General features: G+C 45.8%; 1 protein-coding gene across 1 annotated transcript in view; it reads left to right on the top strand.

The window, feature by feature from the left end:
* The window catches only part of LOC139240420 (interleukin-6 receptor subunit beta-like), a 140,670-nt gene extending 114,190 nt beyond the window's left edge, over nt 1-26,480 (top strand). The window contains exons 12-17 of the mRNA XM_070868934.1: nt 3,739-3,840; nt 7,561-7,704; nt 15,582-15,722; nt 18,265-18,358; nt 21,500-21,581; nt 24,755-26,480. Of these exons, the coding sequence (XP_070725035.1) occupies nt 3,739-3,840; nt 7,561-7,704; nt 15,582-15,722; nt 18,265-18,358; nt 21,500-21,581; nt 24,755-25,420 (1,229 nt within the window). The 3' untranslated portion in view covers nt 25,421-26,480. The remainder of the gene's footprint in view (nt 1-3,738; nt 3,841-7,560; nt 7,705-15,581; nt 15,723-18,264; nt 18,359-21,499; nt 21,582-24,754) is intronic.
* Nucleotides 26,481-27,547: the final 1,067 nt, after the last annotated feature.

Raw genomic sequence — 27,547 nt, 5'->3', positions numbered from 1 at the left:
TCTTGCAGAAGAAACACTCTGCCTTCACGTATGGACAGCTTTGAGGATTGTGTTGTCCCAGGCACCGATAGCACAACTTCACTGCGCTGTTACCTTGGTCACTTGCTGAGGTCTTGGAGCCCAACTGCCTGTAACTTCTAAGCTGCAGGCGATTCACCTCGGTTGGCTGACGACTGGAAATGGTGCAAAATTCTCAGGATTATTGGTCGGCCACATCCATGGACATAGCTGTCTGACAAACTAACTCAAAAGTCAAGTTAGGGATTGTCAACAACTTTCTTCTGATTGCTTCACTTTTCATCCCACAAACAAAGCGGTCACGCAACGCTTGGTCCTGAAAGTTTCTGAAATGACAGTAAATGGATAGATTCTTTAAAACTACAATGTACTCACTGATACTTTCATCAATGAATTGATCTTGATGGCAAAAGGATAACTTTCAACAATTTCCAAGGGCTCAGGACTGTAGTTCTGTTCTAACTTGGTTAGAATTGCTGTCAGTGGCTTGTCCTTTGGCTTGACAGGAACAAGCAAATTATTTAGGGTTTCATACACTTTGGGGCCTGCTTCCTTTCTAACACCACCTGGTTATGGTTTTCATCATCAGGGACTTTAATGATACTATTTGCGGTGAAAAACATTTCTAGCCGCAACACATACGCTCCGAAGATCTCTCGGTTGCGATGGAATTCACCTAAGCACCCTATTATTCCCATAGGCGTGGCCATCTCGACTCTTTAGTTCAGCCAAGTGTGCTTGTAATTTACCTTGGACTTTTAGCTGTGCTGCAAAACAAAGTAATTCTCAAAGTCGCTCTGTTGGTTGGCTGGATCATCCACAAACAAAAATTTCAGCCAGGGAACCCAGAAATCCCATCCTATGTCACCAAATTAGATATATTCCTTACAACATCACAAACACACACATACAAGATGGCTCTACAAGAACTTATCAGGTGATCATGTCACCTGATGCTTTTATTGTATTTACAGCAACAGTTGCATTACCACAGTAGCCCACTAGGTGTAGCAGTAGTCCACTAGATGGAGCTCTATATTACAATCTCGAGGAGGGATACCAACGTAGACTTGGGCATTCATCGCCCCACTGATGTGCAACAAGGTGCTTTCCAGCTCCTTGCTAGCAGGAAGGTGCAGGTGGTCCATGAGAGGGATGATGGTGAGAGGGGACATGGAACTGGGGCTCTGCTCAAAGCACTCCCACTTCTCCCACATTGCCTCCCCCTCAGTCAGAGCCCCAAATGGCTCCTTGGATCGCGATGGCCGAGTCTGCCCCTTCGCAGTTGCAGGAGGAGCAGTCTTTGGCGCAGCCATCACAGGCTCCAAAACCCAAAAGGCGTCCGACAAGGTACGGAGCCTGCGGCTGCTATTGTGAGCATGGAGGGGTGTGGGGGTGGCGGAGCCTGTTCTGATCCGCAAAGCTCGGTGGGGGAGGTGTCCGATCCCGGGGAGGGGTGGTCCGATCCAAGGCAAGACGGTAAGCTTGGGGGTCCGGGGAGAAGCACTCCTATTCCTGCTCCTCCTGGCCCACAAGCAGTGATGTAAAGGCACTTACCTTCCTCCCGAAGCTGCCCTCGCCTCCCTTCAGCTGCTGGGTGTCCCAAGGCCTGGAAAACCCGGCCGGCCAGGGTTAAACATCTGAGGCTGCCAGCTTCATGAAAATATTTAATTGGCCAACCTGCTTCCTGGGAACGGGTTGGCTGCCCGCCTCGTGTCCTGCCTCCGTTAAACCCAGAAGTGGGCTGGTTGGAGACGGGATGGGGACGGGTTTGAGGTTTTTAAAATTTTAACATTTCACCTGACCCCAACCCACCCCGTTTTGGAGGGTTAAACTTCAGCCCATCGTCTCCTTCTCGTCCACTTCCTTCCAGTAATGCTGCAATGCTATCTTAGGGTGCCCTGGAATTGCAAGCAGCGCCACTCAGCTCACTGCCACCTCGTTCTGCACCACTTCCACTTTACAGGCCATCAAACAGGAGGGTTGCCTCACTCTGTGACTTGGCCACCAACTCTATTCACAGCTCTACATTTATATGTGCCAGCCTCTGGGTTTTTCTAGTTATTTTCAAAGCCTTTGCAAATGCTGAAATAAATAACAAATATAAGAAGCCTTTAACGCCTACCAATAATTTTGTTCCTAAAAGTAGCCACTTGAGTTCGAATAGATAATTTCCCTTTAATTTTACCTATCACCCTGTGAAAGCTGTCTTTAAGAGCTACCTATACATTGTCGCCCCTTCTGGGAAACTCCCAACATTGGGCTAAATATAGGTTCGGACCTCACCCACACTATGTAAATAAAGCAGACCCTGCAGAATCGGACATGGGCAACACACTAACAGTTGGGCAGGTGCTAATAACTGACTGCTCAACTTTGCTTGATTTGAAGATCTGTTCTTGCATCTAATTTGTGCAGAGACACTGGAAACCAAGCACAGTATTAGCAGCCTGAACAAATGAACAAATTCTTAGTACTGATTGCACATTTAAAATAAGATGTGAGTGCCAAAATAGTGAAAATACTTGGCAACAAAAAAGGCTACACTTAAGGAAATTAGGGGTCGAAATTCGGTACCGCCTGAGTGCAGATTTTACTGCCAGACGTTAGGTGGAGGCTCAAACTGCCAAATTCAGTTTTTACGCCAAAGATGAGAGAGCAGCGCTAAAAAGTGGCGTTGAACACTTATCCTCAGCCGGGAGCTCAGGAGGCTACTGAATTTCACAACAGGAGGCTGCCGCCATGCTAGCTGAAAAACGGGAAGAAAAGGGAAGAAAGAAATTAACCTCAAACTTTTCCGACCGACACACAAACTTCCCCACTGTTGCAACTAATGAAAAGAAGATGAAATAAATAAAGAAAAAAAACTTACCTTGATCTCTGGGCGAATACGCCCAAGCACTGCGATGTTCCCTCCACTTTTCCCAGGTAGTGCGCCTTGCCGTTAGGCGTCCGTACAAACCAAATTTTGTTGGAGTGGCGCCAAGGGGGCATAGCACACTGGATGACATCACCATGTGGGTGGCGTTAGACGGTGCCGCATTACCAAAGAGCCTACCGAATTTCGCCCGAGCCGTGGATGCCATTTAACACTGACAGTAAGCCTTTGCCACCCATTAGCCGCCTAGCACCGGTGCTAACGGGAGGCATTAGAGAGGGAATTTCGACCCCTTGGTCTTCCAGTAACCTTCTTCCCAGTTTGTGGATTTCAGACAGAAGAAATTACTAGCTGTGACTTTCATTTGTATCATAGTTTTACGTGAAAATTTGAGGCCACAGTAATCCTTTCATGAATGTCCTGAAATATTTTTATTTGAAAAAGATCCCAAAAAAATATTTCATAGCATTCCAACTTTATCTTCCCTTCCACATTAATCTGCTTGGTCTGATTGATAGGTAATGATGGCTGGAACCAGTTTCCCCTCAGTTCCCCAGAATACAGCTACAAAAACAATTCAGCGGGGTGAAGGTGTTGGTGAAGGCTGGGTTTGGAACTTGGGCCTCCTGGTTAATGGTCTAATACTAGAGCACAGCAATTACCAATATTTGATGGTTTAAAATCCGTTAAAAACTTCAAGCATTGCACTGCATTTGTTAAATAAAAGAATATAACTATTAAGAGTTTAAACAAGAGGTTTATATTTTGATGTTAAAAATAAACTATTTAAGAATCTGACTAAACTGTTGCACAACCTTTCTTTTTGATGAATTCATTCACAGGTGATTTCAAACCGTTTGCGTGCTATAACATCTCTGTTTATGCCGTGTACAGTGATGGTCCGGGAAATCCATTTTCAATATTGGCATACCTACAGCAAAGTTGTAAGTAAATGCTCCAGGGTTTAACATTTAACGAGGGGCTTCCCAGAGACCTTGATTCGAGCGAGCGGCTTAGGTAGTTTATAGAGATTGTGTGGCTGAACATCTGAGAGCAGACTACAGGAAATATCATGCTGTCCCAGAAATCCTAGCTAGTATTGTCAACTTGGAAATGCAGCTTGCCAAGTTGGCACTGTTCACATTCTGTATTTCCTGATTTAAAAACAAGCTCTGCTCCAGAAACTACATACCTTTAAAAATCTGCACAGTTAAAGTCATTTCCCTTTTTTCTGTTTTGTAATTAACCTGAAGTAATATTTTGTGCAATATTAAAGTGATTAAATCGACTAAAACACACTGCATTTAAAATGTGAAAACGTTACTTTTCCTGTTGCTTTGTCCCGATTATCACAATTATCCTGATTTATAGCTATTTCTGTGTGGATAACAGTATTCATCGTATTTATTAAGCTGTATTGCCATTATCAATGAGGCCTAGCATGACATTCCTGATTACACCTGATTAAATATTGCTAATCCTAATAGGATCAACCTATAATCTATAAAGTATATTCCTTATAACTGACAAGGAAATTAACCTAATTTGGAAAAATTAAAGGGCTAACTTATCATGTCCCGGTAATAGTAGAGAAGAGGGGGGATGAAATTGCCCACCGCAGAATTGGCCAGGGGTTTTGCGGAGGCACTTGAGCCTCACTCCTGGCGGGAATGCCCCGCTCAACTGCGCAAAGTGATGATGATGATGATGATGATGCCCGACAAGTCCTCGGGCATCCTTGCCATTGCCCTTATCATGACGGAGTGCATGGCCATCACCCTTTGTGTCATCGAGGTCCTCATCTGAGCCCTGTGCAGCAAACCTCATGTGCGAACTCGCCCTCCAGGGAAATAGCACCTGAGGTTCCCTTTTCCCTTGACCTGCACTGTGTTGGGCTTCTGTCGACCATGGTGCTGGCCGACACCTCCACCGCCACCTCTGCCCAAATGGCCCTAAAAACTTGTGGTGTTGGCCTTCTTCCAGATGGAGTGAACAGTGCATCCCTCCTCTCCACTGCCCCAACCAATGTCTCCAATGCCAGGTCATTGAGCCCAATGGCCGTTATAAGAGGATATTGGAGCAGCCATCTCCGAACTTCCTTCCAGCTCTGCAGCAATGATGAAAATGACCAGGTGCTGTCTGAAATGCCATCTCCTTTAAGAACTGGAATGAGCAGGTGTCTGATTATTGCTGAATGAAAGTCACCTAAAATTGGGAGCAGCTCTGGTAATAGCGCTGCAGCAGCACACCACTGAGGCCATTAGTGCCTCAGATACCACCTCCCTTCATTTCTGAGTCGAAAATGCCCAGTTTCCCACAATTTTGCAGCCATCTCGCTGGGCGCTACTGATTTCGCCCCCTAGCTTTTTTATAGATGTAATGAACTGCTGCATTCACTGACTCTGTTTCTAGTCAGTGTATGGGTGGAAAACTAAATGGGGTAGATGTGGTGCTGAGAGGCTGGTGAATACCACTCCCCACAAACCTGTACAGTAATGTAAAGATATTCTATTGTCTGTCATTAATGCCCAATGAAGCTGAGAAGGAAAAATAAAACAATCAATCTGATTCTATATGACTAAATACAACAACAACAAGTTGCATTTATATAGAACCTTTAACATAGTAAAACGTCCCAAGGAGCTTCACAGGAGTATTATTGAGATAAAAATTTGACACCGAGCCGCATAAGTAGAAATTAGCACAGGTGACCAAAAGCTTGGTCAAAGAGGTATGTTTTAAGAAGCATCTTCAAGGTTACTGCACAAGATAAAAGTTCACGGGGGTGGGGTAATATATTAGCATGGATAGAGGATTGGCTAACTAACAGAAAACAGAGAGTCGGGATAAATGGTTCATTCTCGGGATGGCAATCAGTAACTAGTGGACTGTCGCCGGGATCAGTGCTGGGACCTCAACTATTTACAATCTATATTAATGACTTGGAAGAAGGGATCGAGTATAATGTAGCCAAGTTTGCTGCTGGTACAAAGATGGGAGGAAAAGCAATGTGTGAGGAGGACACAACAAATTTGCAAAAGGACATAGACAGGCTAGGTGAGTGGGCAAAAATTTGGCAGATGGAGTATAATGTTGGAAAGTGTGAGGTTATGCACTTTGGCAGAAAAAAAATCAAAGAGCAAGTTATCATTTAAATGGAGAAAAATTGCAAAGTGCTGCAGTACAGCGGGATCTGGGGGTACTTGTGCATGAAACACAAAAGGTTAGTATGCAGGTACAGCAAGTGATCAGGAAGGCCAATAGAATCTTGGCCTTTATTGCAAAGGGGATGGAGCATAAAAGCAAGGAAGTCTTGCTACAGTTCTACAGGGTATTGGTGAGGCCACACCTGGAATATTGCATGCAGTTTTGGTTTCCATATTTAAGAAAATATATACTTGCTTTGGAGGCAGTTCAGAGAAGGTTCACTAGGTTGTTTCCGGAGATGAGGGCGTTGACTTATGAGGAAAAATTGAGTAGGTTGGGCCTCTACTCATTGGAATTCAGAAGAATGAGAGGTGATCTTATCGAAACATATAAGATTATGAGGGGGCTTGACAAGGTGGATGCAGAGAGGATGTTTCCACTAATAGGGGAGACTAGAACTAAGGGGAATAATCTTAGAATAAGGGGCCGCCCAATTAAAACTGAGATGAAAAGGAATTTCTTCTCTCAGACGGTTGTAAATCTGTGGAATTCGCTGCCCCAGAGAGCTGTGGAAGCTGGATCATTGAATAAATTAAATCCAGAGATAGACAGTTTCTTAACCGATAAGGGAATAAGGGGTTATGGGGAGCGGACAGGGAAGTGGACCTGAGTCCATGATCGGATCAGCCATGATCCTATTAAATGGCGGGGCAGGCTCGAGGGGCCGTATGGCCTACTCCTGCTCCTATTTCTTATGTTCTTATGTTCAAGGAGGAAAGAGAGGTAGAGAGGCGGAGAGGTTTAGGCAGGGAGCTTGGGGCCGAGACAAAATCAAGCATGGCCACCAATGGTTGAGCGATTACAAACAGGGATGCTCAGGAGTGCAGAATTAGAGGAGCGCAGACATCTTGGGGGGTTGTGGGGCTGGAGGAAATTACAGAGATAGGGAAGGGCGAGGCCATGGAGGAATTTGAAAATAAGGATGAGAATTTTGAAATTGAGGCATTGCTTAACTGGAAGCCAATATAGGTTAGCGAGCACAGGGTGAGCGGGACTTGGTGCGAATTAAGACATGGGCAGCTGAATTTTAGATCACCTCTAGTTTACGTAGGGTAGAATGTGGGAGGCCAGCCAGGAGTGCGTTGGAATAGCCAAGTCTAGAGGTAACAAAGGCATGGATTAGGGCTTTAGCAGCAGATGAGCTGAAGCAAGGGGGGAGACGGACGATATTACGGAGGTGGAAATAGGCAGCCTTAGTTATGCTGCGGCTATGAGGTCGAAAGCTCATTTCAAGGTCAAATATGACACCAAGGTTGCAAACAGTCTGGTTCAGCCTCAGACCAGAGTTGGGGAGAGGGATGGAGTCAGTGTCTAGGGAATGAAGTTTGTGGCGGGGACTGAAAACAATGGCTTCGGTCTTCCCAATATTTAATTGGAGAACATTTCTGCTCATCCAGAAATGCAGTGCGTATTAATTTAAATCACGTTGTGTGTTCGACTAAGGTTTTCTTTTTCAGATCCGTCCGAAGGTCCAGCTGATGTTACTCAAGTTGTGAGAGGAACAGAAGCCACAATTAAATGGCATGAAATCCCAGTAGAAAAGCGGCATGGGTTCATCACCAATTACACCATCTTTTACAAATCTGCAAAAGGTGAAAATGGTAAGAGTGCTCTTTAGAATAGTCGAGTAAAAAACAATGTTAAGTCACAGAGTTGTGACTGGAACCCCCAGTGTTGTCATTGTGAATGTCTCATTCTTTTAGTCGTTCCCTGCATGTGCCTCTAGGTACTGTTCTACTTGGTGCAGCTGCAGCTCGCCAAGCTTTAATTCATCGATATAATTCATTATTTCTTAATTGTTATCGGAACTCATTTTCTTCCCTTCTCTGATGATCAAACCTAGGACCTGCCTGGTCAGTACGTTATAATCATCATAGGCAGTCCCTCGAGTCGAGGATGAATTGCTTCCAAGCCAAAAGGTTCACAGGTGTTTCAATGAAGGTCCAGAACTAAATCTTGAAGGGTAGAAGATGCCTGTGCGTGGATTTTTTTAACGTGCACATCAGCCATCACAGGGGCATGACAGAGCTAGGTCTTGGTCCAGTGGCAAGGATTAACCATGACTGGAGACCAGCTCTGCTGCACGGACCTGGTGCGCACACATATTGCAGTGTGGGCTTACCCCATGCTGCACCTGGGCCCTCGCTTCTTCTGGGCCCCGAACTCACACCTCTCCTGGGCCCCGATCACTCCACAATCACTTGCCGCTCCTGCGCCCCAACCTCGCCGCTCCTGCTGTAGCTGCCCATGCTCCAATCAGCGACCTGGATCTTGGTGACGTCCAATCCAGTCACACTCTTCGTTGCGGTTGCTCTGCTGCTCCAGCACGTGCTGCTCCTTGGAGTGGTATGCCGCCACACTGCTCCTTCCGTTCCCTGGCCTACCCCAATGGTGTTCGCAGGCTGGGGCCACTCAGCCTACTGGGCCAACTGTACTTTATAGTTGTATACTATGTGCAGCAGTTATTCACTGATTCTCTTTTAAGGACTGCCAGTTATTAGCTTAACAGCGGGCTTCCACTTATAGGGAATACCAATGTATTTTCACATATTGTTACCCAATTAAATGCTATCATATAGAATAGAATACGCAGCACAGAAGGCCATTCAGCCCATCTGTGCCAGTGCTAGTTCTTCAAATGGAATGTCTACTCTAATTCCATTTCCTTGCTCTATCCTTTTACATGCTTTCTTTAAAAAAAATATGTATCCAGTTTCTTTTTAAATGATATTATAGGGCTCAGTTTGCCGCCCCCCTGCCCACGTCCCAGGCCCCTCCCCCAACAGACAGGAACGTTTCGGTGAAGGGGTTAAAATTTGGAGTGTTGCTCCCGGCTCCGATCTGCTGCATTCCAAATAGCGGAGACTCCTCACAGCAACAAGGATCCCGCTGCAGAGAGGCGAGAGCCTCGTGAATAATAAATCAGGATCCTGATGTGATATTAACTACTGCTGCATGGGATTCACTGAAATCAGCAACTTCACTAGGGGAATTGTGATGCAATTCCATCGGAACACGTTAGTGTGTCGGATATAAAAGGGCCACAATGTCAACAAAGCTGCAATGTTCTCAGGTGCTCTTTCATTTTATTACGGGCCATGACTTTATAGTGACTGGTGGGTTTTTGTTGCAATTGAAAGATTTTTTTCCTAAAAAGTCAAAGAAGTTGAGTATGGGTGGTGCTTTAGCTGCACTCTGTTGGAGTGAGGAGGCAGAGGAATGAAGGGGATAGGACTTCAAGAGAGCCTCAGAGAAGACAGCAAATATGGGGCCATGTGGCTGAAGGCCTTACCCACCTCACATGCTCCACAGACCAAGGGTCAGCTTCCTTGACCTGCCTGAGGAGCAGTGCATCAGCAGACTGAGATTGTCAAGGCAGTTTGTCGCAGACCACTTCAGCCTCCTGGCAGAAGATCTGCTGCTTGCTGGACTGGCTGCCATGCCATGGCAATGGCAGTTAAAGTAACCACTGCCCTCAAAGTTTTCACCTCTGGAACCTTCCAGGCTGCCATGGGGGACATATCGGGGGTTTCTCAGTCAGTCACCCACAAGTGCATCAGGCAGGTAACAGATGCTTTATTTTCTGGGGCAAGCGGATATCTCTCATTTCCAACTGATGACGGCAGTCAGACCGAGCGAGCCTTAGCTTTCGCAGTTTTGGCTGGCATTCTACACATGCAGGGTGCGACTGACTGCATGCTCGTAGCCATCAAGGCACCTTGTAATCAGCCAGGAGATTTTGTTAACTGCAAAAGCTTCCACTGAATAAATGTGCAGCTTGTATGTAAACACAAGAAGAGCTTCATGCAAGTGTATGCCCACTACATAGGGAGCTGCCATGATGCTTTTTAAGGCAATCCAATATCCTCCCCCACAATATTCCAATCTTGGAGCAATCTTATAGGATGGCTGTTTGGAGACAAGGGAAACCCCTTTTTACCATAGCTGATAACACCTCTTCAAAATCCCGACACTCCGGAGCAAACGAAATATAACAACAGCCACATCACCACAAAGTGTGTCATCGGGATGTTCAAGTTAAGGTTCAGGAGCCTTGATAGGTCTGGAGGCTCTAAGGGCTAGAAATTCGCCAGCCTGTTGATATTTGTTTTTTAATGTCATTTTTGTGAAAAAATAAGAATAAAAATTGCGCTATTTTTTAACGGAGTAAATTTGGCCGAAATATTCGCCTGTCGATAAAAACCGGCGTTGCTGGAGGTTTCATGTTGGATACCGCCGTCCTCACTAACTTTACCGCGAGGCCAATATCGCCAAACACAAAAGAAAAATTGCAAAAATAAACAATCAGAAAACATTAACAATACCTTTAAGTAATCAATTGCTGGAAAATAATTTTTTTAAACTTAAACTTAAAATGACCTTTTTTGTAGGTCTACCTACTTACCAACGTTTCTGAGGTTGCAACAAATGCTTTTCTCATGCGTTGTTTTCTCACCCGAGAACGGGTTCACCGAACGGCCAAATTTAGGGAGTCCTACTTTTTATGTATGGCAATCTGCTTTTTGCCGATATTTCGAAACTGCCATTCTTAACCTTTGGGCAAGTTTGTTAGGTTTCTTTTAACGACAAAACAACACTTTTAACGCAAAAAAAACCGCGTTAAAACGTGCGTTAGGCTGGCTAATTTCTAGCCCAAGGAGACCAAAACAGGTAACCAGCAATACAGTGCTGGACTTGCTTTTATAACTGTTCCAGAAATAACAAAACATTGATGGGTAGAAATTAGTAAGCATTGAGCCCATTTTTGGGCGTATCATCCAACTGTTATATTTGTGTAGAATTCTATTGACATCACAGTGCCAGCCAATGAGTTGGAGGCCGGTCGGGACTTACAGCAGGACACACAACAATCTATTTTACAGCAAACAAAGTCTATTTACACAGCAAACAGTCTATTTAAAAAGCGGACTACAGCAAACCGTCTACAGAGTCTATTTAAAAATAGCCTCTATGAACTACAGCAAACAACTCATGACCGAAACTACAGCAACGTCTCCCGATAAAAGCCGACTTATTTCTCCAGCAAAATGCAGTGAGTGGAGGATAGTTAGCCAATACAATTTTTGTGTGTAAAATAAATTCCAGTCACTTACAGCAGTGCAGTCTGCAGGTGTGATTGATGGAGCAATTATTCCATCACCTCCATTCTGACCGAGAACAGAGGTGGCACTATATGCAGCCAAATTTGTGGGCCCATTTTCTTGGCACTCGGGTGGCTATCTATAACAGGTATTATAGGCCCATTGAATATGTTAATGTGGGGCCTAATACCTGTTGAAAGGTCCCTCTGTAAAATAAATTACCGATGAGCAGGGCAGGCATCTGGTCGACACCACTCGGGATTCTTTGGTGAGCCCTGCAGTTGCCAGCTGAAGGGAAGTGTTTTACTTTTTATTATAACATCTTTATGTGGAGCCAGGAGGAGTAGGAGTTCCCCCCCCCCCGCTCCACCACAGTCCCAGTGATCGTTGCCCCCACCCCCCCCCACTCCTCAGTCCCAGTGATCGTCGCCCCCTCCCCCTCCCCCCACTCCTCAGTCCCAGTGATCGTTGCCCCCTCCCCCTCCCCCCACTCCACAGTCCCAGTGATCGTTGCCCCCACCCCCTCCCCCCACTCCACAGTCCCAGTGATCGTTGCCCCCTCCCCCTCCCCCCACTCCTCAGTCCCAGTGATCGTTGCCCCCTCCCCCTCCCCCCACTCCACAGTCCCAGTGATCGTTGCCCCCACCCCCTCCCCCCACTCCACAGTCCCACTGATCGTTGCCCCCACCCCCTCCCCCCACTCCACAGTCCCACTGATCGTTGCCCCCTCCCCCTCCCCCCACTCCTCAGTCCCAGTGATCGTCGCCCCCTCCCCCTCCCCCCACTCCACAGTCCCAGTGATCGTTGCCTCCTCCCCCTCCCTCCACAGTCCCAGTGATCGTTGCCCCCTCCCCCTCCCTCCACAGTCCCAGTGATCGTTGCCCCCACCCCCTCCCCCTCCCCCCACTCCACAGTCCCAGTGATCGTCGCCCCCTCCCCCTCCCCCCACTCCACAGTCCCACTGATCGTTGCCCCCTCCCCCTCCCCCCACTCCACAGTCCCACTGATCGTTGCCCCCTCCCCCTCCCCCCACTCCACAGTCCCAGTGATCGTCGCCCCCTCCCCCTCCCCCCACTCCACAGTCCCACTGATCGTTGCCCCCTCCCCCTCCCCCCACTCCACAGTCCCACTGATCGTTGCCCCCTCCCCCTCCCCTCACTCCACAGTCCCAGTGATCGTCGCCCCCTCCCCCTCCCCCCACTCCACAGTCCCACTGATCGTTGCCCCCTCCCCCTCCCCCCACTCCACAGTCCCAGTGATCGTTGCCCCCTCCCCCTCCCTCCACAGTCCCAGTGATCGTTGCCCCCTCCCCCTCCCCTCACTCCACAGTCCCAGTGATCGTTGCCCCCACCCCCTCCCCCTCCCTCCACAGTCCCAGTGATCGTTGCCCCCTCCCCCTCCCCTCACTCCACAGTCCCAGTGATCGTTGCCCCCTCCCCCTCCCCCCACTCCACAGTCCCAGTGATCGTTGCCCCCTCCCCCTCCCCTCACTCCACAGTCCCACTGATCGTTGCCCCCTCCCCCTCCCCCCACTCCACAGTCCCAGTGATCGTTGCCCCCTCCCCCTCCCCCCACTCCACAGTCCCAGTGATCGTTGCCCCCTCCCCCTCCCCCCACTCCACAGTCCCACTGATCGTTGCCGCCACCCCCTCCCTCACTCCACAGTCCCAGTGATCGTTGCCCCCTCCCCCTCCCCTCACTCCACAGTCCCAGTGATCGTTGCCCCCTCCCCCTCCCCCCACTCCACAGTCCCAGTGATCGTTGCCCCACCCCTCCCCCTCCCTCCACAGTCCCAGTGATCGTTGCCCCCTCCCCCTCCCCTCCCCTCACTCCACAGTCCCACTGATTGTTGCCCCCTCCCCCTCCCCCCACTCCACAGTCCCAGTGATCGTTGCCCCCTCCCCCTCCCCCCACTCCTCAGTCCCAGTGATCGTTGCCCCACCCCTCCCCCTCCCTTCACAGTCCCAGTGATCGTTGCCCCCTCCCCCTCCCCCCACTCCACAGTCCCACTGATCGTTGCCCCCTCCCCCTCCCCTCCCTCCACAGTCCCAGTGATCGTTGCCCCCTCCCCCTCCCCCCACTCCACAGTCCCACTGATCGTTGCCCCCTCCCCCTCCCCCCACTCCACAGTCCCAGTGATCGTTGCCCCCTCCCCCTCCCCCCACTCCACAGTCCTAGCGATCGTTGCCCCCTCCCCCTCCCCCCACTCCACAGTCCCAGTGATCGTTGCCCCCTCCCCCTCCCCCCACTCCACAGTCCCACTGATCGTTGCCCCCTCCCCCTCCCCCCACTCCACAGTCCCACTGATCGATGCCCCCTCCCCCTCCCCCCACTCCACAGTCCCACTGATCGTTGCCGCCACCCCACATTGCATGCTCCAATCCCCTCCTGGAAATTAGCAGAGGACTGTTGCGGCGAGACAGGCGGCCTGAAATAATCTTTTCTCGTGAGACAAACTGCCCGCTGAGGCAAGGCAGACAACAGATGAGGCCCGAATATGTAGATGAGGCCCGAAGATCGATTCTTAGCAATTCTTGCACCTCTTGTCTCAGGCACGCACTGATCGCGTGGCAGTTCCATGCTGTCCTTAAAAACCAAAGTGTGTAAAGGGACAGCAGCGTGTTATCTGCTCCTCTTTTGCTCGGGGATACTAAGGACCCTTGGTCAATGTAGACAACAGACTGAAGTTGGGGCCTTCCTATTCTAATATTTCGCAAAGATTCCTGGTACCTTTCCCCTGCAGAGGAGAAGAATCCTTTTCTGGACTTTTAAAATGGAAGGAAAAACTTTGGGACACAAATGAGTTTTAAAGGGGCAGACGACGCCTGCAGGGAATAAAAAGGTGTTGCATTCATGGAGACCCCCCTCCCCAGTGTTTGGACTCATAGGAAAGGGAATTTAATTTGGAACTATCTACCAGAAAGTTTGAAATCCTAAAGTGCACATGGAAGAAACTACGAACTTTAATCAAATTTGGGATTTTTAAAAGGTGAGTGTTGGGCTGCAAGAAAAGGGGTGGGATCAATCTCTAAAGGGCCAGTTTGGACATTGGAGCTAATCAAATTGTCTGGGAACTGTTTACCCTAGAAACTTGCCCCTAGAAAACATTAACATTTAAACAATCGACCATGGAAGAAACATTATCACCCCACCCAGAGGACCCAAATGTCACATACATATTCCAACACCTTTTCCACAGGCATAGAAATATCTGGCTCAGGCCAGACTAGCACAATGGACGAGAGCTCATCAACTTCGAAAAGCCTATTAACGCCAGATTAAAACCACTGAATCAAGTTTCAGTTAGCTGGGCTGCAAAATCGAAACAAAGAGCTGGACCACTTTGTTGGGAGATAAGGAAGCTTTTTTGGGTATATCTATTCCCAGTTTTACCAGGAAAAGATACAGACTCAAACACAGACACAGACACAAGCAACCGGAGTTGGGGAGTGAAGAAATGGAGGAGTGAAGGAAACTACTAGAACTCATCAAGAACTGACCGAGCATGAGGCCCATGAAACGGAAGGTTGTCAGCAACCAAATTGACAGCCACTCTACAATCTACTTCTGAGTGACCCAACGGGTGAGAAATTACCAAAAAGAACTAACTAAAACTATTCCTAACCAAAGAAAGTGGGTACTTACCCCATACATCTAAAACGCAACTTACCGCATCAACGGACGTACCCCAACCGAAGACTACGCAGTCTGAAGTCCTCTCCTCCATCCGGGGTATGGCTCGCCTAGAAGGCCAAGTGCAGCGAACCCCGAAACCGTGATTCACCGGCAACTGTCAAAAGGGATTGGCGAGCATAACCCCTGAATCCCCCAGAGCTATAACTTAGTTAGTTAGGGGAATTGGGAGGGGGGAGGCTGGGATAACTTGTGTAAATGTATCTACATTCTCCTCTTTACCCCATTTAGAGGTTAAGCTGTATTTTTTTCCCCACAGGCTGTAATTTGACATTTTATTCAATGTGTTGTACTCCTCAGTGTGTATTGGTATTACTATTCTGTGTGTGTTATTAAGGGTGTGCCTTTTACTTTTTAGACACAATAAAGCCATACCTGCTTCCTACCTTGAAACCGATTGTCTGTCCAAGTCTGTCACAGTCCCTTCATAATTCCAGTGTCTAGAACCAAGGGTGTGGGAGTGATTTGGAACCGCTCATATAAGGTCAGAAGGGAAAGCTGACCCCCTGAAAACCCCTTACAAGGTGCATTTGGTGAATGTACCTTTGAGGCAGTCTTTTTTCAGTTAATTTGTGAAATGAATAATGTTATAAAGCATTGTTCCTGCACACAAAGACTTCTTCACAAAGTTCTCTTGGACACCGTTTTGCTGCCTTCTAATTATTTTTTCCAATATTTTGCAGCTGTAACAGTGAATTCGACTATTCATGAATATACACTGAAATCTCTGCAGAAAAATACTGAATACACAGTATATGTTATGGCGTCCACAGAGAAGGGAGGCACAAATAGCACATTGACTTTCTTCACAACTAATGCAATTGGTAAGTAAAGCAATCTAAGAAAACGGTCAATATTCAGGCATTTAATTCTCGGGTTTGTAGCTGTACATAACCCATCCAGTTTTAGACAAGATAGTAAATAATCCTAATGAACTGCATACTTATTTTTTCAGTCATACTTGTTTTCTTAGTTGAATATAATTGGCCCAGAAAATCCACAGGCGGCAATCCCGACACTTGCATTGGGATTGTGCCTGCAGCTGACGCTGCAAAGGTTTGTGGGGTCAGGGAGAGCGGCTTCGAGGAACGGCTGCAGCTGTGATGTCCCCTTTCCAGGCCATCTTCCCTCCCCCGCAAAGCTGATACTGTCACCTCCAATGGTGCCCTTTTTCAGGGGCCACTCTAAAGCAATAGGATAAACTTCTGTCCCCAGTGATCTTCGGGGGTTCTGGTTGGTTTCGATTTTTACTGTGGAGGGGTGGGGGGATGCATTCGGGACCGACAAGGGTGCGGGCAGAAGAAGTAAGTTCCTGATTTTAACTCTGCCATCAGGAACAGGAGCTGAATAGAGGCTATTTGCATAAAATAGATCTGTGCCACTATCCAAACACCTCACTGAGTTGAGTACACAAGTACCACTTAAAATCTGCACAGTAGATCAATGTGTTCCAGCATCTTTAACATGTTTCATTGCATATGTAGCTGAGCAGCTCAACATAGATGCCCAGGGGCAGCAAGGGCCAGCCCACACTGCGCTAGGTGTGCACACTAGGTCCGTGCAACAGAGCAGGTCTCCAATCGTCTTGGATAACCCTTGCCACTGGATAAAGACCTAGCTCTGTCAAGCCCGTGTGGTGGCTGGTGTACAACGGCCACCACACGTTAAAAAAATCCACGCACAGGCATCTTCCACCCTTCAGGATATAGTTCTGGACCTGAAATATTAGGTCCTTCATTAAAAGACCTTTGAACTCATCCTTTTTTGGCGTGAAAGCAAGTCATCCTCGTTTCGAGGAACTGCCTATGATGATTCAATATAACAATGGAACAGCACATGTTCTATTCTGCAGAAGTACTTGTGATATGCTCAGGAGTAAAGTATATACGATTCAAACCCTGTGACACTGAACCAAAAAATCAATAAAAATAGTGGCTCTGGTAAACTTACTGAGATAAAAAAAATTTAACTCAAATAATTGGAATTCTCATGAAATTACACAAGTTTTAATGATTTATAACATGCTTCCCCTTCAAGCAAGCAGAAGTGTAACCTAGGTTTACATAAAGCCAAGTGCATAAATATGCCAAGAGAGTTTTAATTGAAGTTAAGTATTTAATGTAATTTGTGCATTGTCAACAGTTTGGCAACACCAGATCAAAGATTATTTTTAAATTTACATGTTTGATATCCCTCCTGTAAACTCCTCAGCCTTGTAATTATGTTCTGTTAGCATACAGGTGCTTCCCTTGCTGTTCCTCTGGCACAAAGCATTCACCACACCTCTGCCACAATCTCTTACCGCACCTCCGCACCAAACATTCGCAGAACCTCCGCCACGATCACGCGCCGAATCTCAGCCACGATCTCTCATCGCTCCTCCGCCACAATCACTCACTGCACCTCCGCCACAATCTCTCGCTACTCATCTGCCCCGACCTTCCCGCTCCTCCGCTGTATCTAGGCCCTGCCGATGTTCCTGCCTACGCTCCAAATGGCGACTTGAGTTTTGATAACGTTGCCCACCTCAAAATCGTCGCAGACTTGGAGCGGCTCGCGCTGGAATTTATAGTGGTAGGCTCTGTTATCCGTTGCGGAGGAGTGGCGAATGTTTGTGGCAGAGGAGCGGCGAGAGATCGTGGCACAGGTGCAGCAAAATGAGGGTACGGGGCCCAGAAGAGCCGAAGGCCCATGGCAGCACAGGCCAGCGCACACTGCGATATGTGCATGCATTAGGTCTGTGCAGCAGAGTAGGTCTCCAGTCGTCCTGGTTAACCCTTGCCACTGGATAAAGGCCTAGCTCTATCAAGCCCGTGTGGTGGCTGATGTGCAACGTTCACTACTTGTTAAAAAAAATCCACGCACAGGCATCTTCCACCCCTTCAATTGGAGTTCAGGATTGGAATATCGGGTCCTTCATTGAAACATCTGTGAACTCATGAGGAAGCAAGTCATCCTCGTTTGAGGGACTGCCTATGACGATGACAGATGCTTAATGCATTCATGTGAAATTTCGCTGTTGGCTATTTTAACGGAGGGGTTAAGCCATTTAAAATAAATACCTAATTAAAATAGCTACTTAAGAAATTTCATACAAATATGTTAATATTTGTGCAGCATAATTTCAAGGCCCTTGGAGAGTTTGTTTAGAATCAATAGGAAGTTGATTTTTATCAGCATATTCAGGTTAAACTTTCAGCATGTAAATGGAACAAAATAGTGGATAATGCTAAAATATAACATTTTACATGAATACTGAGGGAATCCTGGTCAAATCTAAATAGTAATGCAAGCATTATATGTTGGTGATCTGTATTGTGACTGGTGTTGCTTCAAAATAATAGTCAGTTTCTAATTTTTTTGCAGAGCAAGGAGATACTATGGTGATTGTGATGCCTGTACTTTTCTGCTTCCTACTAATAGTCATTGTATGGGTAATCTGTTTGAACAACAAACATAGGTAGGTGTATTGACTACCTAGACCATTCGAAGTTTCAAGTAAAATTGGGTAAGCTTTGGTCTTTTGCACTCCTGGCACAGATCTTCACATGCAGTATATATTGGAAAATCAGGCCATTGAGTTGATTTTCCATCAACTAAATTGAATGGGTGTAAAATGATGGGCAGCACCTGCCCAGTTTTCCAATATACATTCCCAGCATGTGAAGCTCTGTGCTGGCAACATTGAATATGAAAATTTACACAATATAAAGTTGAGTGCATTTCAGTATTATGCAGCATTGCACCACGGTGCACAGGGAATGGATTATGGGTTGGGATCCGTAATGTCTGAAGTCAGCAGTCAATGAAGGGGCTGCTGACTGCACTTGCAGCACTGGGAACAAAATCCTCTTGTAAGGGAAGAGGCTAAAGAAACCAGGCATAGGAAGTAAGGGTGGCCATATTTCAAAGAGAGGGCCACTCAGGAGCTATATGTTTTCCTTCTAGGTGGGCCTCCTGGAAGTACCCTTACCCTGCTTAATATCCGGAGTATCACTCAGAGGTGCAGCCGCATTGTTGGGTTTCAGCCTTATTTGCTTCCCTACATGTGGGTCTCATCATCATGCAATATGGAGCTTTGAAAGCATCATAAGAACATAAGAAATAGGAGCAGGATTAGGCCATTTGGCCCATCGAGCCTGCTCTACCAGTCAATAAGATCATGGCTGATCTGATCATGGACTCAGTCCCACTTCCCTGCCCACTCCCCATAACCCTTTACTCCCTTATCGCTCAGAAATCTGTCTATCTCCACCTTAAATATGTTCAATAACCCAGCCTCCACAGAGAATTCCATAGATTTACAACCCTCTGAGAGAAGAAATTCCTCCTCATCTCAGTTTTAAATGGGCGGCCCCTTATTCTAAGACTATGTCCCCTAGTTTTAGTTTCCCCTATGAGTGGAAATATCCTCTCTGCATCCACCTTGTCGAGCCCCCTCATTATCTTATATGTTTCGATAAGATCACCACTCATTCTTCTGAACTCCAATCAAGTGCTGAATAGGGTTCATTGCCTCATAATATGGGCCCCAGCGCTGGAGGTTCTTTATTGGTCTCCCCGAGATGGGCAGCTTGAGCGTAGGAGACATCACAGTGGAAGCATGATCCTGTTCCCATTTAACACCACGTGTGCCCTTTTCAGTATTGGTCATTGGACAGTGATCAGGAGTGGGAATTCTAGTTGATATATCCTCCCACTGACCAAAAGGTTCTCAGACTAATTGTACACAATTATACTCTTAAAGGTACATTTTCCTTATTTTTACACAATTATCAAAAAAATCTCTCAGAAACTTGATTCTTTTTTTAAATCCTGCTTAACAGGAGGCTAAAGTTAATGTTTCATACCTGCCAACAATATTGCAAAATGTACCTCTTCATTAATTTCAAATGACTGGGATTCACTATGACCAGGGCTGCTTCTTTAATGTTACTATTCATTCTCTGGAAGTGGGTGTCATTGGCAAGGCCTGTATTTATTGCCATCCCTTGAAGATAGTGGTGGCCCTTCTCCTTGAACCATTGCAATCCATGTGGTGAAGGTACTTCCATGATGCTGTGGTGGAGGTCGCAGGTTTGGGAGGTGCTGCCAAAGAATCCTTGGCAAGCTTGTGCAGTATATCTGTAGATAGTACACACTGCAGTCACACTATACTAATGGTGAAGGGTATGGATGTTTAGGCTAGTGGATCAAGGTGCTGATCAAGTGGACTGCTTTATCCTGGCTGGTATTAAGCTTATTGAGTGTTATACAGCTGCACCCATCCAGGCAGCTGTATAATATTCTCCATGGAGAATATTTTGTCTCACTCCTGCCCTGTAGGTGATGGAGAGACTTTGGGGAGGTGAGCCACTCACCACCCAATGCTCTATGTTGTTCTAGGAGCCACAGTATTTATGTCTCTGGTCCAGTTGTTTCTGGTTAATGGTGATCCCCCAGGTTGTTGATGATGGTGGACTCGGCGATGGTAATGCTTTTGAATGCAAAGGGAGGTGGTTAGGCTCTCTTGTGGAGATGTTCATTGCCTGACACTTGTGTGGCGGAAATATTACTTGCCACTTATCAGCCCAAGTATTCTGCTGCTGCTGATGAGCCATAGTGTCTCACGGGTGCCCAGTGTTGGGCTACTAGACCTGTCCTTAGTTTGTTCCAATTAGCACAGTAATAATACCTCACTATATAATGGAGGATGTCCTCATGGTGGAGATGAGCCCAATGGGTCTAAAATTGAGGTCGGAGGCTTCCTTCGTACGAATGCCTCTGACCGGAAAAAAATCTACGAATCTACCTGTTGGTCCCGGAGAAATGTAGGATCCCGGTATGAGGCCTAGATTCGCTGCGCATCGCATGGGGACCTACCTTCGAGGTACATAAGTCCAAGTTGGAGTCACGTGGGCCTGGACCAATCACAATGCAGTATTCTCATTGATAAATGGGAACTCCATTTGTGTGAGTTCTCATTGATATCAATGAGCGAAACCCCTAAAACACCCAAACACAACATAATAAATAATTAAAATACCTCACATATTTTAAATGAATTGAAATTAAAGTTAACTAAATGTTTTAAAATATATATATATTTTTTGGAAGTTTTTTTTGTGTTTTAATACGGTTTAAAATAAACTTACCATAATGGAGATGGTTTTTAAACATAAAAATGCTATGCGGCAATCTTGACGGATCGGAAAAGTTTTTTACCGCATGCGCATTGCGCCCCGAAAACCGGCTTTTGCAAAGCCTCGCCAAGTCCGTGCGCCCGCTGTACAGACCAGGCAAGGCCGGAATTTTAGCCCCTTTGTCTTTTACAAGTTCTGTGCAGGGGTAATTTGACTTAATTAGTATTGGTTTTACAAGATGGAGACTTAGAAGTGGCTGATAGTGTGGGATCTTGTCCCTGACTCTTGTATTCCACTTACACAAATGGTAAGATTGGTTTGCCCTTTGCTTAAATCCACAGTTTGATTTTAATAATGTAGGTTTTTCAGTTCTCTCATTCCTTCCTGAGGAAACCAATAAGGTGAAAGCTTGTAAAATATTCAACTTCCCATAGTTGACAATTCATTATCAATATAATAATCATCTCTGACTCTTTCAGGATTAAAAAACGCATCTGGCCTGATGTTGCAGATCCAGCAAGCAGCAGTGTGACCGATTGGCTGCATAAACAGCAATCTCAGGTATACTCTTTCTGCTCTGATAATTATGATTTATAGAGGCGGTTTAATTTGGTATATATGTTTGTCAGACTTTTCCAAAGACAGTAGAACTGATTTGCTTCTTCTAGTCGGCGTTATCATTATTATTTATTTTGAGTAGAAACTTTACTTTATGTGGAAGTATTTTTTGTCTATCAGCCCTTATCATCACGTCACTTAAGAGTGTGATTTATAAGTCGGTGATGAAACAGACTAAATGGATGGACGTTTTTCTAAATTCAATCAGTACCAAAAATCTTTGCAATCTGCATTCACTGCACAAATCTTTAATCCTACCTTTAAAAGATTTTATAGTAAAAATTTGTCATATTCCTTTTGCTGCTTAAATTCTATTCTTCCTTGTTTGCACTTATATTAGGTGCCATCGAGCTGTATATTACAAAAATTAAAATAATGATTGATCCACTAGTCGTGCATTAGACAAGTGCATGCAAGACGTGTAATACTGGTGTGTCCTGACTAATAGTACTTTCGATAAATATTAATGCTGTAGAGCTTCTTCAGTTTATAATCCTATGTTGCTCTATAACATATCTACACAGCTGTAATAGTAGTATTAGGCAGTCCCTCATATCGAGGATGACCTGTTTCCACACCAAAAATACATGAGTTCACAGGTGTTTCAATGAGGATCCTGACAATCTAGGTCCAGAACTACATACTGAAGGATGGAAGATGTCTGTGCATGGATTCTTTTAACGTGGGGGGGCCGTTGCACACCAGCCACTACAGGCTTGCCAGAGCTCGGTCTTGATCCAGTGGCAAGGGTTAACCAAGATGACTGGAGACCAAGCTCTGCTGCACGGACCTAGTGCGCACGCATACTCCTACTATCCATAGATTGCAGTGTGGGCTGGCCCGTGCTGCCCCTGGGCCCTCGCCTCTTCTGGGCCCCGAACCCTCGCCTCCCCTGGGCCCCGATCAGGACGCCTCTGGGCCCCGATCTCTCACTGCTCCTCCACCCGATCAAAAATGGAGTGTGTGTGAGAAGGAGCTGCTTGCACTGTTCCTAGTGTTTCGGGTGGAGGAAAGATCAAAGTTATTCTGGCTTGGTTAAGTATTTTGCTGGTGGTTAACATTTACGCAGAAGAAAATGTCAGAAGCAGCCTCGTGGATAACCATCGGGAAAGTGTTGTTACTGGTGAGATCACGATTTGCTCGATGCAATCTTGGCTAATAACTCTACTGTGTGTGAGAAGGAGCTGGTTGCACTGTTCCTTGTGTCTCAGGTGGAGGAAACTTCACATTTGTTCATGTTCTTTCAATTCTTTGCCCTGGGGCCGCGGTGTCTCCATTCCCGGCTGTTTAAACCATCTCCTTCCGCTCACTATGTCCCCCTATGTCCCCCCTAGTGATTGCACAAAGGAAGATGATTCGAGTTTAGCGAGTGGATGTGATTTCTCAGGACGTTTTGGGGCAGCACATGCACCACAGCACCAGCTCACCTCACCTCACCTTACCTCACCTCACCTCGCTGTATAATCTGCGATTTGCATAATTTACTGGGGGCATGTGTCTCACAATGTGTGTAGGGCTGCTGGCTGCCTGTTTCCCAACAAAGTGGATATAGGGGGAATAAGGGCAGAGGTGACTAATTTCTTTTGTAAGTTAAAAGGTTGCCTCTCCTTCAACGCTCAATCCAAATATGTGCTTCTCAGGCACTCCAGAGTGTTATTAGTTGGATGCAGCATTTAATTACAACTCAGGGCACCTAATCAGCTGGAGCACTGGCTTCTAGCCCCCTTTACACTTGCTGCTCATATTGAGGTCTTTGTAGGCCTTGGGCCTCTGTGCTTGATTCTCTGGGGAGTGAGCTGCCCAATGTACGTCAGCACATTAGCAGCTGCCATTGTATTATCAGCCTCTTTAAGTTTAAAAACATCTAGGTGGAGAATAATGCCAAAGTGCATTGGTGTACTTGAATGCACAAACTTGTGAGCTATTTATAATTACTTGGTACTAATTTTACTTATAGGGGAGAATAGCAGGTAGTCAGCGATAGCCACAAGAAGGGAAGCAGTGAAAACCTGCTGTTAGATAATGACAGTGTTCAGGAGGGAAGCGGTATTCATTGGTAAAGGAAAATAACTTGCATTTATATAGCGTCTTTCACCTCCTCAAGATGCCAGTACTTTACAGCTAATGAGTTATCTTTGAAGTGTTTAATCTATTGTTTTGTAGTCAAATGCGGCAGACAATTTGTGTACGACAAGGTTCCAAAAAACAGTAAATAGATAAAAGACCAGTTAATCTGTTATAAAAGCAAAATACTGCGGATGCTGGAATCTGAACTAAAAACAGAAAATGCTTGAAATAGTCAGCAGGTCAGGCAGCATCTGTGGAGAGAGAAACAGAGTTAATGTTTCAGGTCACTGACTCTTTGTCAGAACTGGTTAATCTGTTACGTTGGTCTGGCTTAGAGGATAAATATAGTCCAGGACACCAGGAGAACTCCAGGCTTTTCTTTGAAGGGATCTTTTGCATCAACATGAACAGGCAGATGGGGCTTCAGTTTAGATCTTCCTCAGTACAGTTGGTCTAGATGAAATAATGATGCCTTGGAGAGGGGCTTAAACCCACAACCTTTTGACTCGGGTGGGAGTGTTACCACTTATTAGGAATAGAAATGGCCCTGGGGAAAAGCTCCATTCACGACTAACCTGTACTAAAAAATAATCAGCATTCAGAATGTGGGATGCCAAGTTACTGCAAATATTAACTGTGTTTAAAATGAAGTTTAGAAAATGACCATCTGGTGTAAATCCCGAGCTGTGTGCAACTACCTCCTGGGGATACCTACTTACGTTTCTGGTGACTTGCATTATGCAGTTAGGGCTGATACAAAGAAGAACATGATTTTCATTAAAATGAATTTTGACATGTGTTGATGTTTTTTTGCCAATGCTGGTAAATATAGTGGCATGGATTTGAAGAGAAATAATAACTGGCTTTGAAAATCAGCGACCATAGACTCAGAGAAGTAACCTTGTGGAGAGGATCAACAATGGCCTTTGGGTGGGTAGTGGCAATTGGCAGCTTGGCAGTTGTATTAAATCTCAGGAGGGTAGTAATGGAATAGGACTGGATTAAAGGGAATGACCAGAAGGATTTAACTGTTTTTTTTCCTTTTCAAGAATGATCAAACCCCTAAAATACTGAATCCAGGCAACGATCTCAACTCAGACTTCAGCACAGTTGAAGTCTTATATCTGTCTGATGAAGACAAGCTACACTCTGTAAGGAAAGAGAAGACTTCATTTTTGCACACAGCAGACATAGAATGTTCCTTTGCTGTGACTTCCCCTCAGCAGAACACCTCAAATGGTGCAAAGACCAAGTTGTTACAATCCATGGATAAAGTAATGTACATGGTCCTGGAGGAAGGCTACAAGAGCCAAGTCCCTGACATCAGCAGGTCATTGTCAAAGCAGCCGCTACTTTCAAATAATTTGGAAAAAAGTACAAGCGACCAGGGAATTGGAATAAATACCTTTGATGGAGCAGAAGACTGGTATCCACAGAATATTGATGAAAATGATGTGTTTCAACTAATAATTAAAACCAATCCATATTTGAAGAACTCCTTAAATGTGATCGAGTTGCAAAATGCACCAGGTCTAGATAGCATTAATGATCCTGGGTTTGATAGTGGCTGTCAAGTGGACATGGCAACACAAGAAGATACTGGAACTCTGCATCTGAACCCGCAGAATGTTCAGCAAGATAAGCAAATAGATAGCCCTGTGCAAACTTACATTACACTGGAATTACTCGGATTTAAGCTAAATAATGGAATCTAATTGATTAATCTGCTGTAAACAGCAAGTCTTTTACAACAGAAACCTCATGTTTTCAGAATGAAAAAAGAAAAGGTCTGTCGGGGCATGAAAAGAAAAATGTTAGTCAATATTTCCGCAGTTCTGACAGAACATTAACTGTTTTTTTTGTCTCTTTTGGGTTAATTTATATTTTTACCTCAGCATTTGCAATTTTTTTCTTTCCACACTCATCTTTTCAGAGTTGGACTGCATCTGATCGCAAAAAGAAAGACTTGCATTTATATAGCGCCTTTCACGACCACCAGGCGTCTCAAAGCGCTTTACAGCCAATGAAGTACTTTTGGAGTGTAGTCACTGTTGTAATGTAAGAAACGCTCCAGCCAATTTGCACACAGCAAGCTACCACGAACAGCAATGTGATAATGACAAGATAACCGGTTTGTTATGTTGAGGGATAAATATTGGTCAGGTCACCAGGGTAACTCCCCTGCTCTTCTTCAAAATAATGCCATGGGATCTTTTACGTCCACCTGAGAGAGCAGACTCGACCTTGGTCTAACGTCTCATCTGAAAGACGGAAAATACTCAAGGACTTGAAAATATATGTAATGGTTGTCAGAACTACTATATAAAAGAATAATTCATATAACAGGCTCTAGTTTGATTTACCCATTACCCCAAACACAAAAGTTGAGTCATATTTTAGTCCCTGTCCCCAACAGTTGATCCCAAAATGGGGTTGGGAGAGGGGGTACGGAGGGGAGATGTGCAGGGAAAATACTGGAGAACAATGCAAGCTAGGAGCCAAGGTCTAGAAGGGATTATGTGCACAATCATTTTTGTGTCCTGCACATGCGTGCCACAGACAACGCCCCTTTTTGCGCATGCACGCTCGATCCGGTCGCGCATGTGCAGTACAATATATGAGAAAGACGGAAGTATGGCTGAACCACGAACTGCCTTGAGCTCAAGCTGCTTCTAAGGCTTTTGGGTTATCTCCAGAACTTTTGCACAGCATATCGCTGTGATTTTCTGAATGAACATTTTCATGGCTTTCTGAGAGAGAGAGGAAATCAAAGGTGGGGGAGAGAGAGCATGGGGTGGGGAGAGAATGCGGTGGAATGTGGCAGAGAGCGAGAGCGAGAGGGGGATAGACTGGGAGCAGAGAGAGAGAGAGAGTGGGGTAGAGAGAGACTTGGGGGGGAAAGGGACTGGGAGGAGGCAGAGAGAAGGGATGGGGGAGAGGAGATTGGCACCATGGAATAGAAAGGATAAACACATGCATTTATGTAACACCTTTCATGACCTCAAGATATCCAAAAGCATTTCACAACCAATAAATATTTATTTGAATTATATTCACTGTTGGAAGGTGCAGCAGCCAATTTGCACACAGCAAGGATCGACAAACAGCAACGAGATAACAGACCAGCTAAATAGTTTTAGTGAAGTTGGTGAAGGGATAAATCTTGGCTAGGACATCAGGGCAAACCCCGCTGATCATCTTCAAATATCATAATAACATAAGAATTAGGAACAGGAGTAGGCCATCTAGCCCCTCGAGCCTGCTCCGCCACTCAACAAGATCATGGCTGATCTGGCCGTGGACTCAGCTCCACTTACCCACCCGCTCCCCGTAACCCTTAATTCCCTTATTGGTTCAATATCTATCGATCTGTGATTTGAATACATTCAATGAGCTAGCCTCAACTGCTTCCTTGGGCAGAGAATTCCACAGATTCACAACCCTCTGGGAGAAGATATTCCTTCTCAACTCAGTTTTAAATTGGCTCCCCCGTATTTTGAGGCTGTGCCTCCTAGTTCTAGTCTCCCCGACCAGTGGAAACAACTTCTCTGCCTCTATCTTGTCTATCCCTTTCATTATTTTAAATGTTTCTATAAGATCACCCCTCATCCTTCTGAACTCCAACGAGCAAAGACCCAGTCTACTCAATCTATCATCATAAGGTGACCCCCTCATCTCCAGAATCAGCTTAGTGAATCGTCTCTGTATCCCCTCCAAAGCTAGTATGTTCTTCCTTAAGTAAGGTGACCAAAACTGCATGCAGTACTCCAGGTGCGGCCTCACCAATACCCTGTACAGTTGCAGCAGGACCTCCCTGCTTTTGTACTCCATCCCTCTCGCAA

The sequence above is a fragment of the Pristiophorus japonicus genome, chromosome 2 (genome assembly GCF_044704955.1).
Source record: "Pristiophorus japonicus isolate sPriJap1 chromosome 2, sPriJap1.hap1, whole genome shotgun sequence".
Classification (NCBI taxonomy): Eukaryota; Metazoa; Chordata; class Chondrichthyes; family Pristiophoridae; genus Pristiophorus; species Pristiophorus japonicus.
This window is presented reverse-complemented; position numbering and strand designations above follow the sequence as displayed.